At 34.4% G+C, this 18,180-nt stretch overlaps 1 protein-coding gene across 8 annotated transcripts in view; it reads right to left on the reverse strand.

The window, feature by feature from the left end:
* Positions 1–724: 724 nt before the first annotated feature.
* The window catches only part of LOC127856201 (double C2-like domain-containing protein beta), a 75,655-nt gene continuing 58,199 nt past the window's right edge, over positions 725–18,180 (reverse strand). For 5 of the 8 annotated variants that reach the window (XM_052392270.1, XM_052392294.1, XM_052392302.1 and 2 more), the window contains 10 exons: positions 17,873–18,049; positions 15,489–15,568; positions 14,317–14,391; positions 13,263–13,372; positions 11,667–11,790; positions 10,452–10,615; positions 8,692–8,773; positions 6,685–6,778; positions 5,678–5,799; positions 725–4,426 (listed from right to left, as the gene is read on the reverse strand). In XM_052392270.1, coding sequence (XP_052248230.1) covers positions 4,415–4,426; positions 5,678–5,799; positions 6,685–6,778; positions 8,692–8,773; positions 10,452–10,615; positions 11,667–11,790; positions 13,263–13,372; positions 14,317–14,391; positions 15,489–15,568; positions 17,873–18,049 — 1,040 coding nt within the window. In that variant the 3' untranslated portion in view covers positions 725–4,414. Of the gene's footprint in view, positions 4,427–5,633; positions 5,800–6,684; positions 6,779–8,691; positions 8,774–10,451; positions 10,616–11,666; positions 11,791–13,262; positions 13,373–14,316; positions 14,392–15,488; positions 15,569–17,872; positions 18,050–18,180 lie in introns of all 8 variants that reach the window. The other 3 variants (XM_052392285.1, XM_052392278.1, XM_052392291.1) reach the window with 3 other exon arrangements.

Raw genomic sequence — 18,180 nt, forward strand, 5'->3', positions numbered from 1 at the left:
TGGTTTTTAAGGGCATGTAAGCATGGGAAATTCTTGTATTAAGTACGACTACAAATGATAGAAATACCTTATGATATTCTTGAGAAGCTATCAATCAGGGTAAGTACAATATCTTGCCAATTTTCAGACAGTAGAGCTTCAAAGGATATTAATAATCAAAGTCACAAAATAAGACTCTAATTAAGCCCTTTATAAATAACAAATATCATTAGAATATTATGTAATTATTTTATACTTGCACTAAATTAACTTGTGTATATAATTTAATTAATATTATCTAACAAGCAATCTGTAAAATATATAATTATGAAATATACTTGAAATAATGGGCATGCCAGTAAAGAATTTACAATAAATTTTCTCTCAAACATAACAAGAGCACCGCCTTACGGGTGCTCATCTATTTTTCTTTTTAAAGGTGTAGGGACCTATCTCAATTTCAATCACAAATTAGGGAGGGGTGGAGTGGAGAGGGGTGTAGAGTGTGGGGGTGTGGTCATTTATTACATTATCTTCCAAAAATGCAAAAAAAAAATGCAAAAAAATATATATATAAATTTGGGGGGGGGGGATTCTTGGGTGGGATGGTTGGACGGTATTACAAAAATAAAATAATAAAAGTAAATATTTGTGTTTTTTAACCATGTTTGAAAAAAACAAGAGATGTGTTTGTCAGAAAAACAATGCCCCCTATTGCGCCGTTTTGAAAAAAAAATAAAAAAAATTTTGTTACCTTTGACCTTGAAGGATGACCTTGACCTTGAACTTCCACCACTCAAAATGTGCAGGTTACATAATTCTGTCAAAATGCCAGTCAGAGTTACATTACTTTGCCTGCACAATCCCCTTACGATAGTTAGTAAGTGTTGCAAGTATGAAAGCAATGGCTTTGATACTTAAGAAAAAAGTGGACCTAAACACAAAACTTAACCAAATTTTCAATTTTCTATGTATAAAAAGGGCACATAATTCCGTCAAAATGCCAGTCAGAGTTACATTACTTTGCCTGCACAGTTCCCTTACGACAGTTAGTAAGTGTTGCAAGTATGAAAGCAATGGCTTTGATACTTTAGGAAAAAAGTGGACCTAAACACAAAACTTAACCAAATTTTCAATTTTTTAAGTATAAAAAAGGCACATAATTCTGTCAAAATGCCAGTCAGAGTTACATAACTTTGCCTGCACAGTCCCCTTATGATAGTTAGTAAGTGTTGCAAGTATGAAAGCAATAGCTTTGATACTTAAGGAATAAAATGGACCTAAACACAAAAATGTACCAAGTTTGAATGCAATAGCATTGATACTTTATGAGAAAAGTGTACCTAAACGCAAAACTTAACCAGACACCGACGCCAACACTGACGCCAAGGTGATGACAATAGCTCATAATTGTTTTTGAAAAAATAGAAGAGCTAAAAACTAGACTACTGATTCCTCACACACAAGTAATACGCCAGCATCACTTTGTGGCCTAATTTAACCCATTCATGCCTAGTGGACTCTCCCATCCTTCTAAATTGGATCAATTTATTTCCAAAATTAGGGATGTCTAGTATATTTATTTCTATATTTAGAATATTTCTTAAAGAAATTCCTTTAAGCAAACAGCGCAGACCCAGATGAGACGCCGCATCATGCGTCGTCTCATCTGGGTCTACGCTGTTTGCCAAGGCCTTTTTTCTAGACCCTAGGCATAAATGGGTTAAGTGAAAAAACTCAAGAATGTGTGGAACATTGGGCATGAAATAAGTGTTCTGCACATCGAAATTTCATAACGATGACTACCATGAAAGTTCAATAATTGCTTGATGTATGTAAGAAGTTAGCTACACAAACTGACAACATTTCATGCAGACTGACCGACTGACAACATTAAAGAGGGACTAAAATATTCCCCTCTCAAATTATTTTTGCAATGGTTTCAATATACAACTTTTCAAATATGTAAAATGAAAATTATTGCTCAGCAATGACAATAAAAGATTGTCAATAATAATGACTGCATGTAAAACAATGAATGTAATAGATGATACTAATTAATGCTTGTAAAACAATGAAAAATAATTCTTATCTTATCGATTACTAAAGAATAAATGACAATTAATTGTTATCAATACCATAAAATGCTTATGCAGACACTGGATATTAACAATTAAATAAATCAACATAAGAAATAATTAAAATTTATAGACCAACTTCAATTTTGGATTAAAATGGTGGATGATGGTTTTAAATCTGACATTGGATGTTTAATATTAACAGTATCTGCTTATATATGACCATAACTATTAACTATCTAACACATTAACATCAGCAATAAATATGTTTATAAATCAAGACAAATGATGCCAAGAGATGATTATGGTTTTCGTGTCAAATGTCATTTAATAATTATAAATGATCTTGAATGTTTATCAATGACAATAAACGTTAATCAAACACACTAATATGATTATAAATGACAATAAATGTTTAAAAATGAGAGTGAAGTTCATCAATTTTATCCATGATAATGAATGCTCATCAATAACTATCAATGCCTAACATTTAAAGAATAAATTGTTTAAAGGATATTAAAACAAGAGTGCCAAACTGTCACAAGATACACCTGTTTGAAGGTTTTGGACACCATTCCAAATGCTTAAAATGCACTAAGTGACCTCGTGACCTATTTTTTGACCCGACATGACCCATATTTTCACTTGACTTAGATATCATTTAGACACAACTTCTGACCAAATTTGGTGAAGATCTGATGAACAATATTCAATTAGAGATCAGACACCATGCTAAATCCTTGAAATGCACTTTATAGTAAGCCGGTGACCTAGTTTTTGACCCGGCATGACCCACATTCAAACTTGACGTAGATATTGTCTAGATACAACTTCTGACCAAATTTGGTTAAGATCAGATGAAAACTACTTCAATTAGAGAGCGGACACCATGCTAAATGCTTGAAATGCACTAAGTGACCCCATGACCTAGTTTAACCCGGCATGACCCATATTTGAACTGACCAAGATATCATTTAGACACAACTTCTGACTTAATTTGGTGAAGATCAGATGAAAAGTACTTCAATTCTAGAGCGGACACCATGCTTAATCCTTGGAATGCACTCAGTGACCCCATGACCTAGTTTTTTGACCTGGCATGACCGATATTCAAACTTGACCTAAATATTGTCTATATACAACTTCTGACCAACTTTGGTGAAGATAGGATGAAAAATACTTAAATAAGAGAGCGGACAACATGCTAAATCCTTGAAATGCACTAAGTAACCCCATGACCTAGTTTTTGACCCAGCATGACCCATATTCCAACTGGACCTAGATATGTTCTAGATACAACTTCTGACCGAATTTGATGAAGATTTGATGAAAACTACTTCAATTAGAGAGCGGACACTGCTGTGGAAGCCGCCGCCCACCCACCCGCCAAGGGTAAAACTGTAATATGTCCCGTTTGGAAAAAACGGGCGTATAAAAAAATGACTTTTTTTTAACTTTCTTAGTCTTCACTTATAACTTCAAATGATATTACGGCCAATGTCAAAATACAATATATTTGTAAGAACTTTTATGTATGCATGTATGAATGTATTTCAGGTCATACCAATTTATATAGAATTGTGTGTGAATTATCATTCACTTTCATGGAACAACAAATGAACACAACCTTCTTGCAATGAGCAGCAGTAAATATATAATCATAAAAAACTATCAACCATTTGAATATAGTGTAACTTGATCAAACTAATGGTATGGCATCAAAAATGCATAAATGTATAAATATATATATATATATGCAATATTATCTTTAGATCTAATATCCAAGCCAATTTCAAATTTGGCCACTTTCAACAACTGGAACTTAAGAAGAATGGGTTATATTTATTGACCCATGTTCCCCAATGTTGGTGTCTATAATTACAGTTTTATGCATGAAACAACTATTGACAATGGAACTGGAATGTCTTGGAAGAGATTCAATCAGGGCTCTTGTTTATAAATAATCATGGAATTTCCATAATATCATGATTCATTATCTTGAATGAAATTAAATAATATATCACAATATATTGGAGCTAAATTAGATTTAGATGAATAAACTTCACCCATGCCCCCCATCCCCCATTCGCACAGTCTTGTTCAATTCCGCTATAAAATCACGCATGCTTTTGTGGTCACATTAGTGGCTTGTATGTTCAGTGCGGTACTGTTTAATTGTTTTGTTCTTTACAAAAAGAAAACATTTATTATTTTAATACTGTCATATGGATAAAAATGCACAATATCAGTGCCAGGTCCACGTGTCCACACTGTAATGTTATGTGGGAGCTGCAATTATTCCAGCTGTTACTGCAAGCATGTGCAACCGTATGGAAGATAAGCCATTCTGATGTTGCCTAGTCATCCGGCTGAAATAGAGACAACAAAACAGTTATTGTAAGGTACGTCTACTTTCCTTATAAAACTTCTGTAAATTTGCCACAGAATCTGGCAAAAATTGCACGCTCATTGTTGTCACAATATATCAAATGGTGACTTTTTGTACTGGGGTCACATGATTTGACATCAGAAAACCCCCAGGTCAAATGTATTACTGCAGCAGATCACTTGTGTCCGTCGTGTGCTATATACATTTCATAAAATGAGACTTAAAAAACATGATCATCATATTAACACAAGATTTAAGAAAAATTGTTATATGATTTCGGTTCAAAATTAAGTTCTTAAAGCAAATACCGGTACCATTTTCCATGGACAAGAAAAACTGACTTTCAAGTCATAATTTTAACTAAATGTAAACTTAAAAAATCTATACAACAATTTAAAATCTGGTCAAATATTGATGATTGTTAAACAAAACATAACTGCAAAATATTATTTTAAAAATCAAATTTCTAAAAACAACTTTGTCAATTAGACTTAGTCTATTATTAGTTCAAACATTTGATATAATCAACTTACTTTTTTATAACATTTATTTGTAAGATTGTATGTAGAAAAATTGTTTATATATTTACATTTGTTTACAAATGTCATAAAATATACTTATTATTAAGTAAATACATATAATAGCAAGAAACAAATGTCTTCCTACGTATTTGAAAAACAGTAATCTGGCAACAAAAATTTGTGTGATACTATTGCTCCATGCAGATTTAAGTATTTATCAGCTAATAATAAATGCTATAGAAGTTACACGGATGCTTTCTAAAATATCTAACTTAATTAACCAATACTTTTAAGGAGTTTTATTTTACTTGTTTTTTTTTAAACATATAATTGTATTCATTATTTTTATGAAATATCAGACAATTTTTGTAAATGCAATTGTTCCAAAATGTAAATAAGTCCATTTACACAAATAATACATGCATACTAATAATTATAATAATAATAATTGATTTTATTCAACCTAGGAACGTTACATGCTGACTGATTTTAGAGATCCTACTACTTCTACTAATACTTTTTAAAGTCCCCTTCCAGACACATGTTTTTCTTACTCCAAACTGCATTACTGTCTATTTAACTTGGCCCAGCATCTTTGCCCATTCATAAGTTCACTCTAAGACTCATTTCAACAAGAAATCGCTCATATTTACTTTCGCCACATACCGTTTTTCACAGGTTACACAACACTATCACAACACCTATTGCACCTCAGGTTGGAGTTCAGCAGCAAGCATGTGCCATCTCTCGTATTTCTGGTCGGGGTTTTTCAGCGTGTCAAACCAGTGCTTGAGTCGCTCCCCTTTGGAGTTGATGCCCAGTTGGACTCCACCTGCATGTCAACAATTCGAGTCATGTTCTGAGAAAACTGTGCTTAATGCATGTGTGTAAAGTGTCATCCCAGATTAGCCTGTGCAGTCTTTCCGCTGATATGGTACTTTTCGTTTAAAGGCAGTCCCTTTTTACCTAAAATCTAGTTTTAGCGAAAAGTGTCGTCCCTGATTAGCCTGTGCAGACTTCACAGGCTTATCTGGGATGACACTTTACGCACATGCATTAAGCCCAGTTTTTTTCAGAACAAGACACATTTGATTTCTAGGCATGTTGTTAGACAACTAGACTTGATTCACGTACATAAAGAGTTTCCCTGTTGTATGCACAGGCCAATCCCTTCCTGTTAATGCATGTGTATTGCGGTATAAACTATTTTCCAGAATTAAAGCTCCTATAAATTTGTAATATAGAAAAAACAGTAAACATAGGATAAATAAGATATAGGAACAGTATACAATGCCATAATTTTACAATTTGTAGATGTATAAAACTTTTAAGTTAAAAGAACTCAAACAAAGAATTAGAAAAGTTGAAGAATTGTTTTTGAGCTATACATGAAATCTGTGTAAAAGGTAAAAGTAAGATGAATAGACTTGCAGTCTTTCACATTCACCCAAATACATGTACCATTAGGTAAAAGTTTGCTAGCTAGCACCTAGTGCAGGCCATGGATGATTGGCATATTCCTTTTATTGCTTGTATGTCTTTTTCATTCTTAAACATCAACAAAGAGGAGCAAGCATGAGCTTATGTTTTTGCCTCAGAAAATAACTTTTCGTCGTCTGGCGAAGAGCCACTGACCTCACAATTTTACACCAAAAACAAACATCATTCTCGAATATCTAAGAATGGGCTAGCCGAGTACATGCCCTGGTTTCCATACCAATGAAGTCATTCTTGGCCAGATCCTTGTCCCAGACAGTGATTTCCAGTGTCTTTTTGGCACAGTCTGCATGCTTGATCTGATATTGAAACTCCTGCAAGATATCAACAACGCAAACGTGAGACAAAACAGAAAATGTCTGTGTTTAAACAACCTGACTTTAAGTAAAATACATACTTGTATGGAAAGATCTTGGATCAAAGAAGGGACAGGGTGGAGAGAGGGACCAGTCATTTTTGTATACTTAAATAAAACTAAGGAAGTTCTTATTCCATCACTTCTAAGTAAGGTTTTCAAGTAGAATATTCTCTTTTGCCATTGAATATTTTGTTTATAGGGCATAGGGTAGTAGGAGGATGATTCAATGTTAAATACTCAGGGGGCTGTACCCTGGCGCTGTACCCTGCTATTACCCTCAAGATATTTCCCTATATTTGGCAGATCTTAAACAACTTTTATTTGTTTTTGAACAAAATGTGTCTTAAGTTTAACATTTTTAATTGTTTTGGCATATACAGTGTATATCAATCATGCACAATACAATCAGTGTAAGGAAAGATTGAAACGAAAGAAATAAGTCTTATTAAGTTTTTCTCCTTCCAGTAATATTAATGCAAAAGAATGGGTGTGTTTTAAAGGTAGTTTACATGGGATATGCCAGACATAAAAACTATACATCCAAAACATTTAAAGTGTCGGAAGAGAAGCATGAGCATGAAAGATTATTGATGCAGGCATTAGAAACATGGGGCAGCACTTCAAGTCGGTTCCTAATTATTAGGTAAAAGCCTTGATTTGTTAATATATTGTTGGACATGTAGAAATGTTTTGCAATTTTCCTTTCCATTGAGATACGTACATCCAAAAAGAAGTGTATTGAGGGCCACATTGCTAGTTATACAGGATATTTTGTTTATTAATGCAGTGTTAAATACATTTTAATATTGACATATGAAAAGACAAGAGCTGTCTCCATAGGATGACAAATGCTCCCAATAAACGCTTTGATAGAAGTTATGAGCATTTTTCGAAACTTAACGCATTTTTCGAAACCTAAACAAGGACCCTAAGTTTAAGGTGAATGTCAAAGGTGTCAAAATTTGTGTGCGTATGGAAAGGCCTTGCCCATATACATATGCATACCAAATATAAATTCTACATCTGAAGCAACATAGAAATTATGAGCATTTTTTGACGCCTAAACGCAAAGTTTGACAGACAGACAGACAGAGCGACAGGCAAACGGACAGACAGACGAACAGTGCAATCACTATATGCCCTCCTTCGGGGGCATAAAAAGTGGCAGCTAGATTCAAAAGCACCAACAGTGAAAGGAGGAGACAAAATGATTTGCAAACAGGTGTTCACTTGATTTGTTCTTAACTGCATGTGACTTAATTTCAGATAATGTCTACTTTCATAACAATAATAGGATTGAGTTTCTGTTGAACTTAGATTTAAAGATGTTCAGTGATTTATTTATTTAACATAGTCTGGTTATATGTTCCATTTTTGTTTAACTGCTGGCAGAAATTAATTATAATAAAGGCTTGATCTACATTCGCAAGTGCTTCAGTCATTCGCATTTCATTTATACCTCATAGAAGATCCTAATTGTTGGGGTACCAGGTCGGTCAAGTATTGAGGACTTACCATTGTTTTGCATTTTATAAAATAATTTAAGTTGATTTTTATTGTTTCTATCTTGCAGCAGTTCTCAGTTTATTTTTCTTAGCAATCATTAGATAAATTTGTCTTTAACAAATCTTTTTAACAAATGTTCTATGTTTTGACACTTCTTACTCTTTTTACTACCATTCACAAATTATATTATTACTAACTATCAAATGATCTTAAAAATATAAGAAAACAATTTATTTACAGATAATTTTATTACCACTCACAACCTGTATTCCTTTGATCCTAAGTTTCTTTTTTGAAGGGCTGAAGTATTTGCAAGAAATGAAACAATAAATTAAGTAAATACTACTAATGTTTTTGTCATACCTCATTGAATTCTGGATTTAATGTCTTCTTTTTCACAATTGTCTTGAATTTAGATTTCTTATCTCTGTCTGGTTTTAAATAGCTGAAATAAAACCGCATAAAATAACTTTTAAATATGTGTCTTGTTCTGATAAAACTGGACATAATACATGTGTGTAACGTGTCGTCCCAGATTAGCCTGTGCAATCTATACAGGCTAATCAGGGAAGACACTTTCCGCCTAAACTTGATTTTAGGTAAGGAGGGACTTCCTTGAAACTAAAATTACCATTTAAGCGGAAAGTGTCGTCCCTGATTAGCCTGTGCGTATCTGGGATGAAACTTTACGCACATGAATTAAGCCCAGTTTTCTCAGAACAAGACACATATTTACTCTAACAAAATATTTATTGAGTAAAAACCTCCAGTTGTCTATGGTTGCTCTGAAATTACACAAAAGCTTCTATTAAGATTTGATAGTACAAACATCATAGACTCTAAAAATCTTAGCTTTAGTGAATTTATCAGCATCTTTGAACTCTTGGAGAAAGGAAAAAAAAAACAATTATGTGTGGATGACTGGGATACAAAGCAATTGTCAATACATTTTAACTAAATATAAAAGGAAAGAATTAATATGTATCGCAAAAGTACCTGGATTATGTTGCAACAAAATTTGAAATAGATGGTGTAACACCTAATCTGTGCTGCAACAACTGGACATTGGTGTAATAACTTAACTGTGCTGTAACAACTGGACATAGGTGAAATAACTGAACTGAGCTGTAACAACTGTACATTGGTGTAATAACTGAACTGTGCTGTAACAACTGGACATTGGTGTAATAACCGAACTGTGCTGTAACAACTGGACATTGGTGTAATAACTGAACTGTTCTGTAACCACTTGACAGTGGTGTAATGACTGTACTGTGCTGTAACAACTGGACAGAGGTGCAATAACTTTACTGCGCTGTAACGACTGGACAGTTGTGCAATAACTGAACTGTGCTGTAACAACTGGACAGTTGTGCAATAACTTAACTGTGCTGTAACAACTGCACATTAGTGTAATAACTGAACTGTGCTGTAACAACTGAACAGTGGCGCAATAACTTAACTGTGCTGTAACAACTGGACATTGGTGTAATAACTGAACTGTTCTGTAACAACTGGACAGTGGTGCAATTACTTAACTGTGCTGTAACAACTGGACAGCAGTGCAATAACTTAACTGTGCTGTAACAACTGGACAGTGTTGTAATAACTGAACTGTGTTGCAACAACTGGACAGTGGTGCAATAACTTAACTGTGCTGTAACAACTGGACAGTGTTGTAATAACTGAACTGTTCTGTAACAACTGGACATTTGTGTAATAAATAAAATGTGCTGTAACAACTGGACAGTGTTGCAATAACTTAACTGTGCTGTAACAACTGGACAGTGTTGCAATAACTTAACTGTGCTGTAACAACTGGACAGTGATGTAAAAACTGAACTGTGTTTTTACAAATGGACAGTGGTTTTATAAAGGAACTGTGGTTTAACAACTGGACAGTGATTTAATAATTGGACTGTAACATGATGCAGTGCTGTGTTGCAACAACTGAACAGTGGTTGACCAACTGTTTGGTGTTGTAACAACTGGACTAAGGTGCAACAACTAGAGCATTTTGTTACTAAACTGTGGTGTAAAATCTAGACTGTGGTGTAAAAAACAAATGAAAGTTGTTATTTAAACTGGACTTGAATGCAACAAGTTGATTGTGGTGTCAATACATTTTAACAAATGGATCAGAATATCCATTGGAGTCCATGGCAGCAAGGCCGGCACATCTGATGATGCCCACAGTGAGAGACTGCTTGGCTGTGGAGTACCGCAGAGACAGAAGCACCTTGCCTCGGTCATTGGTTAACAGGTCATCTTCGTCATCAACCTGGCCCTTTAATGAAAACATTACCACTAAATATCTTTTAAAGCAAGCGAATGAGTTCTAAAGATTATATTTCAAAGATAATGCTGTTAAGACAGATAAGACCATTATAGAACACTTAACACAGATGTTCCTGTTGTCATTTTTGACAGCACCTGTTCATGTCTTGATGTAAAAAAAAACATTTAGACAAGCAAAAATGGATTCAAAAATTATAATAGGAAGCAATAGGACCCTGAGCTGAAAAAATATATATAAAATTAATGCCGAATTAAATTTAAGAGCTATTTATCATGGGACAGATAATTACAGAAGTCTCAATCATGTCAAAATTGATCTAAAATTAGAGAATATTTTTATTTTAATTGTATACATCAAGGTTTGGATTTGTATCTGGAGTATATGACAAATTTTGCTGTATCAAAAAGGTTAGTTTTATACTTAACCCTTTCCCGCACAGAAGCAAAGTGAAAATGGCTATGTGAAAACAGCATACAACCAGAACAGCCAGCCTGTCTATGGCTATGTGAAAACAGCATAAAAACAGAACAGCCTGCCTGTCTATGGCTATGTGAAAACAGGATAAAAACAGAACAGCCTGCCTGTCTAGGGCTATGTGAAAACAGCATAAAACCAGAACAGCCTGCCTGTCTATGGCTATGTGAAAACAGCATACAACCAGAACACCCTGCCTGTCTATGGCTATGTGAAAACAGCATAAAAACAGAACAGCCTGCCTGTCTATGGCTATGTGAAAACAGCATAAAACCAGAACAGCCTGACTGTCTATGGCTATGTGAAAACAGCATAAAACCAGAACAGCCTGACTGTCTATGGCTATGTGAAAACAGCATAAAACCAGAACAGCCTGCCTGTCTATTCAGGTTTTATGCTGTTTGCTGCCTATCAGTATCGAAGGGTTGGAAATGATGCTTTTTAAACTTGAATCCACTAAGAAATGTAATTAATTAAATTTAACTTTTTAATCGACTACAAATGCGTCAAAATAGGTATCAAAGTGATAAAGGGTTAAAACTTGTTTAACTGCTCCTGTACTCACATGACCTCTGGGTTCTAGATGCATATTAAAATGCTTCATGTGGTTATTCAGAAATCTGTGTAACTCCACCCTTGTTTCTCCTATGAAGTCATAGCCAAACGCATCTTCATCTAACACGGATAATCTATATGGAAGATAAAACATGGATAATCTATTTGTGAGATAAATAAAAGTCTACATCCTGTATGTGAGATTACAGACTAAATATGGGCTGTCCATTGTAGTGGCAGCCATTGTGTGAATACGTTTTTTGTCACTGTGACCTTGACCTTTGACCTAGTGACCTGTAAATCAATAGGGGTCATCTGTGAGTCACGATCAATGTACCTATGAAATGTCATGATCCTAGGCAAAAGCGTTCTTGAGTTATCATCCGAAAATCATTTTACTAATTCGGGTCACCGTGACCTTGACCTTTGACCTTGTGACCTCAAAATCAATAGGGGTCATCTGCGAGTCATAATCAATCTACCTGTGAAGTTTCATGATCCTAGGCATATGCGTTCTTGAGTTATCATCTGAAAACCATTTTACTATTTCGGGTCACCGTGACCTTGACCTTTGACCTAGTGACCTCAAAATCAATAGGGGTCATCTGCGAGTCATGATCAATCTACCCATGAAGTTTCATGATCCTAGGCGTATGCGTTCTTGAGTTATTATTCAAAAACCATTTTACTATTTCGGGTCACCGTGACCTTGACCTTTGACCTAGTGACCTCAAAATCAATAGGGGTCATCTGCGAGTCATGATCAATCTACCTATGAAGTTTCATGATCCTAGGCCCAAGTGTTCTTGAGTTATCCTCTGACAACCACCTGGTGGACGGACCGACAGACCGACATACCGACCGACATGAGCAAAGCAATATACCCCCTCTCCTTCGAAGGGGTGCATAATAATATAAGTAAATGGGAGATAAAAGGACACGTCAACAAATGCAGTTTTTGTAACATTTATTTATATGAGCCTTGTTCTGAGATAACTGGGCTTAATGCATGTGCGTAAAGTGTCGTCCCAGATTAGCCTGTGCAGTTTGCACAAGCTAATAAGGGACGAACCTATCCGCTTTTATGACATTTTTCATTAAAATGAAGTCTCTCCTTAGCAAAAATCCAATTTAGACGGAAAGTGTTGTCCCTGATTAGCCTGTGCAGACTGCACAGGCTAATCTAGGACAACACTTTACGCACATGCATTATGCCTAGTTTTCTCAGAACACGACTCATATGTAAAATTACAGACCAATAATCTGTGAAAAATGAAAGCAAAATAAGATGTCAATAATGTGTGAGATAGGAAAACTTATCTTTTTATTTTCACATATAAGCACAAAAATCTCAAACAGACATGTACATAAACTAAAGATATAAGACATTTCATAGTACTGGAAATTTACAAACTATCAGTTAACAGTCATAATAACCACAAAAATCAAAATTGCAAACTGATCCTTAGGGTTATTTGTATGTTTACAAACTACTAATATTAAATATGAAACCCCTTTTTCACAGAGAACGGACCACAATAATATAAACAAGCAAGTATAACTTAACATATGGCATTAATACAGCTGTGGATCAACATGAACAAACCTGAGAGTTTTCTTGAGCATGTCATCGGCTGATATCCCATGGTATACAAGTGTCTCATTCCATTGGGGATTCAGGGTTTTGTGAATGGTTTTGGTCCTCAGTTTTGTGGACTGGAAATGGGAGTAAAAATAAAAGCATTGATCAAGATTTTTTACAGTTTTAAAAAGGACAGTGAACATGAAAATATTATTGTATTTATATATAATTTCATAGAATTATACCCACAAACAATATTTTCCAAATACACATACATAGTATTTCAGACTTATTATTCATTCACTCAATGGAGAACTGCAAAAATCTCATATGGATACATAAGTGATTGATGTGCATTTTCATACATGGAATAAAATGATTGACATGCATTTCCATACATGGATTAAAGTGATTGATATGCGATTCCATACATGGATCTAGGTTTGATATGTATTTCCATACATTTAAATATATGAATATAAGTGTTTGATATGCATTTCAATACATTAATCTAAGTTTTTGATATGCATTTCAATACATGGATCTAAGTGTTTGATATGCATTTCTATACATGGATGCAAGTGTTTGATTTGTGTTTCCATTAATGAATCTAAGTGTTTGATAAGCATCTCCAAACATGTATCTAAGTGTTTGATATGTCAGGGGTGTCAATTGGCCAAAATTTAAAATCCTGAAAATAAGCCTAGCATGTGGGGGGCCAGTGCCAAAAAAGGGTTAATTATTCATTTAATTATGTCAACTGTGTTAACAATATGTCAAATTAAATAATTTATGTTAAAAATGACATTTTGTGACAACAATCTTAAAATACCACAACAAAAATCCTCTTATTTATATCAACATCAAAAGCAGTTTTTGAGGGCCAAAATCCTGAAATCAGGAATAATCCTGAACGTTGACACCCCTGTATGTATTACAATACATGGATCTAAGTGTTTGATAGGCATATCCAACATGGATCTAAGTGTTTGATATGCATTTCAATACATGGAAACAAGTGTTATATATGCATTTCCATACACGGAAACAAGTTTTTCTTTTGCATTTCCATTGATACCTTGGAGACCCCTGGTAGAAGATGCAGCTTGACGTAAGGGTCAGAGAGGCCATTGGAATCCATAGCTTTCAAAGACTGAAATATTGACAGGCATGTTTGACAGTTAAATGACAATAGATACACTTGAAAAACAAACTTAAAGGATTGGATTTACCATTAAAACACACAAAAAACACGGCCAAGCATAGATGTTTCTGTGTGGTTTTTATTTTCCATCATATGTGTTCTAAGAAAGCTGGGCTAAATGCATGTGCGTAAAGTGTCGTCCCAGATTAGCCTGTGCAGTCTGCACAGACTAACCAGAGACGACATTTTATGCCTAGATTGGATTTTTGCTAAGAGACTACATTTAAAGGAAAAATGTCATAAAAATGGAAAGCGTTGTCCCTGATTAGCCTATGCGGACTGCACAGGCTAATCTGGGACGACATTTTAAGCACAGGCATTATGCCCACTTTACTCAGAAAGGGACTCACCGACTAAATCTGGGTCTCAGAATAAACAAGAGATTGCCAAGCAATATGGTCCCCTACTGGTGAAACTCCAGTCCACCATTGTCAGTTAATTTTAATTATTTTTTTATTTTATTTTTTACATTTGTTGCCATAGCAACCTGAATTTTTGACATATGTACAAAATGAATTAACGTGCATAATCTCCATATTGCCATCTGTCCATGTTTCAAGTTTCATGAAAAATATGAAGAACTTTTTAAGTTATTGCAGGATCCAGAAAAGTGTGACACACAGAGCGCAAATTATAAGTCCCCTCCGGTTTCACCAGTAGGGGACAACAATATTTATTAAATTGAATAATTATTGTTCTAAATATTCTTTATTATCGAGTAAGTTTTGCTTAGAAGCTACTTTTTTTTTACAGAAAATATCATAAAAGCGGAAAGTGTCATCTCTGATTAGCCTGTTTGGACTGCACAGGCTAATCTGGGACTACACTTAAGCGCATGCATTAAACCCCCATCTTACAGAGTACGGATCATTTCTTAGGTCTATTCCGTACTTAAGACAGAGATAGGGTTGGTTCATACCGGCCAAGGATAAACTAAACAAATATTTTGACACTGAGTAACGCTCCATTAAATAGTATCAACAGTTTTTCACTTTAGAAATACAGATATACATGTATTTCTATTTTGTGAAGAAGACAAAACACACCATAGCCTTGTGAATCTGAATGTTAAGTTGCTGTTTTCCACTGTCGTACTGCATGGAGAACTCGAGCATTCCTAAGCCTCCTGAAATAAGTCATCATTATCATCATTCATCATCATTATCATCATTCATCATCATCTTCTTCTTCTTCCTCTTCTTTTTCTTCCTCTTTATTTTCATCATCATAATCAGTATCATGATTGTTTAAATTTCATTCGGAATTTAAGGTTATGGTTAAATACAGATTTAACCCATTCATGCCTAGCGTCCTGAAAAAAGGACATTGCAAACAGCGTAGACCCAGATGAGACGCCGCATAATGCGGCGTCTCATCTGGGTCTACACTGTTTGCTTAAACAAAATTCTGTTAGAATTATTCTAAAAATAGAAATAAATATACCAGATATCCCTAATTTTGGAAATAACTTGATCCAATTATGAAGGATGGGAGAGTCCACTGGGCATAAATGATTTAAGTTAAATTGCTGGAAACTGCAGTTATGACTCAAAATTCATCGTAACTTTCGTGAGTCTAGTTAGCTAATTAGGTACAGTGCTGGGAACACTTCGAGTGTACCGGTACACATAATGTAGCCCCTGCCTTTGAAAGGACCTCATAAACTTCAAAATACACACACAGAGATCAGTAAAAGATCAGTTTATTATCAAGCGAGTTTTAGAAAATCAGGACCATCAGCATTGGTGAGCAGTTAAGATTTTTGTGTTCAATAATTTACTAGTGTTCTATTTATCGAAATTGACTAATTGTTGCTATCTTTATTTTTGGGAAAACAAAGAAAAATCGCACCATCACTGGCAACATGAAAATTAACTAAACAAGAAGAGTCATTGAATTTATATCACCTGCCAAATAAATTTGTTTATGGAAAAAAATTGTTATGTGTACTAGGGTCATTGTTTTTATGAATTGCAATTCTCCTTATTGATACTTATATATCAATGAAATTTCATGTTGAAATTTTTTAGCATATCTGATATAGCCCTGAAGTTACATCATACAAAAACAACAAAAGACAAAAACTCTTATTTAAGAAAGTGTAAGGTTTTGGTTCTTGTGCAACACAATTCTCTTCATGGATACCAATACACCAATTTAGTTTCATGGGGAAATCGTGTATCATATCTGAGATATAGCCCTGAAAAATTGCATCAAAACAAATGGCTATAACTCTTTTACAAGAAAAAGTAGGGTTATGGTTTTTGTACATGGCAGTTCTTTCCATTGACTTTTGCACACCCTTTCATGTTGATATTTTATAAAGTTTCTGAGATATAGCCCTAAAAGAATTGTGACAGACGGACAGACAGACTGATGGACTGATAACGCTTAATTCTATATTTCTTCGCTTTGTCAGGGGATCATAAGATCATAATACTGCACATGCTTGCTGAATTTATGCTAGCCGTGCTAAAATAAAGCTAAGCTTATACTTTGTGTTTTATTTCGACACTGCATACTGAATGATGGGATAACATGTAATCTTTTAAAGCGGGTATATACGATTTTTTATATGTGTTTAATTGTAATATATTGATAAAATATGTTACAATTACACAAAAAAGACAAGAAAAATTATACATTAAAGCCATCTTTCATAAAATGCAGCAAAGACAAATTAGCGGCCCGAGCCGATTGTGACGAACATATTTTCCTACAATAACTGAAGCATTCGTCTTTGTATTAGGATTGGAGTTAGTGTTCGTGTGTCATATGAATAGATATTGTTGCAGAAATTCAAATAAACCGTTAAACTAAGTTTACATTTACATCGTACATGTATGATATACATGCTGGCGAATTCGGCTGTACAGCCGTTTTCAATGTCAGAATTAAATATCTGGCTTATTTCGCATTTTTCGACACATGTTCTTCTTAACTTTTATTTTAATTTATATTGAAATATATATATAATAAGTTTTTTTACACATTTTATATAAATTCATAATTATTTGACAAAATCGTATATACCCGCTTTAAAGGATAATTTTTTGTTGTTGTGTTTTCACTTTTCTTTTATTTTAAAGTTTACTAGAATGCAAGGTTCTATAGTGCCAAAGAGGAGACAAACAAGCATGATGATGTTGCAAACATTATTTGAAAAACAATTCATGAAGTACATGCACATACTTCAATGCAGGGTTCTATGATGCCAAAGAAAGTACGAAAGCAGTTAATATTCTTATCATTAAAAACTTATACAAAGAAGTGAACAGCATCAGAAATCACTTGACTAAAATATATAATAATAAACAGCATTAAAAAAAACTTACGAACAAAGACAAATGAAACAGCACCAAAAAAGTATATTTGACAGACAATTAGGAGCAATGGACAATGAGTTGCGAGAAAATAAAAGTCCACGCACCAGTATCAACATCTGGAGAGGAAGGCGGACTTTCCTCGTCTACCTCTGCATGTGACACTTTGTCAATGCTGTCGTCTTTACGCCCGCCCACACCAGCTGTGACCCTGGATGGGGCCTCATGGGGTCGGGCTGACATCAGGGGATGAGGATAGGGCCCACTACTGTGCTGACTGAGCCCTGCAGTACCAGAAAAAAGGATTCATGTTTGTTAGTGCAACTAAAGAAAGGCTTTGTTTGATATTAAGAAAAACCCTATAAATTGTATTTTAGGAATACGGTTACTAATTAACAAAGTACTTTGACAAATT

The sequence above is a fragment of the Dreissena polymorpha genome, chromosome 1 (assembly GCF_020536995.1).
Source record: "Dreissena polymorpha isolate Duluth1 chromosome 1, UMN_Dpol_1.0, whole genome shotgun sequence".
Classification (NCBI taxonomy): Eukaryota; Metazoa; Mollusca; class Bivalvia; order Myida; family Dreissenidae; genus Dreissena; species Dreissena polymorpha.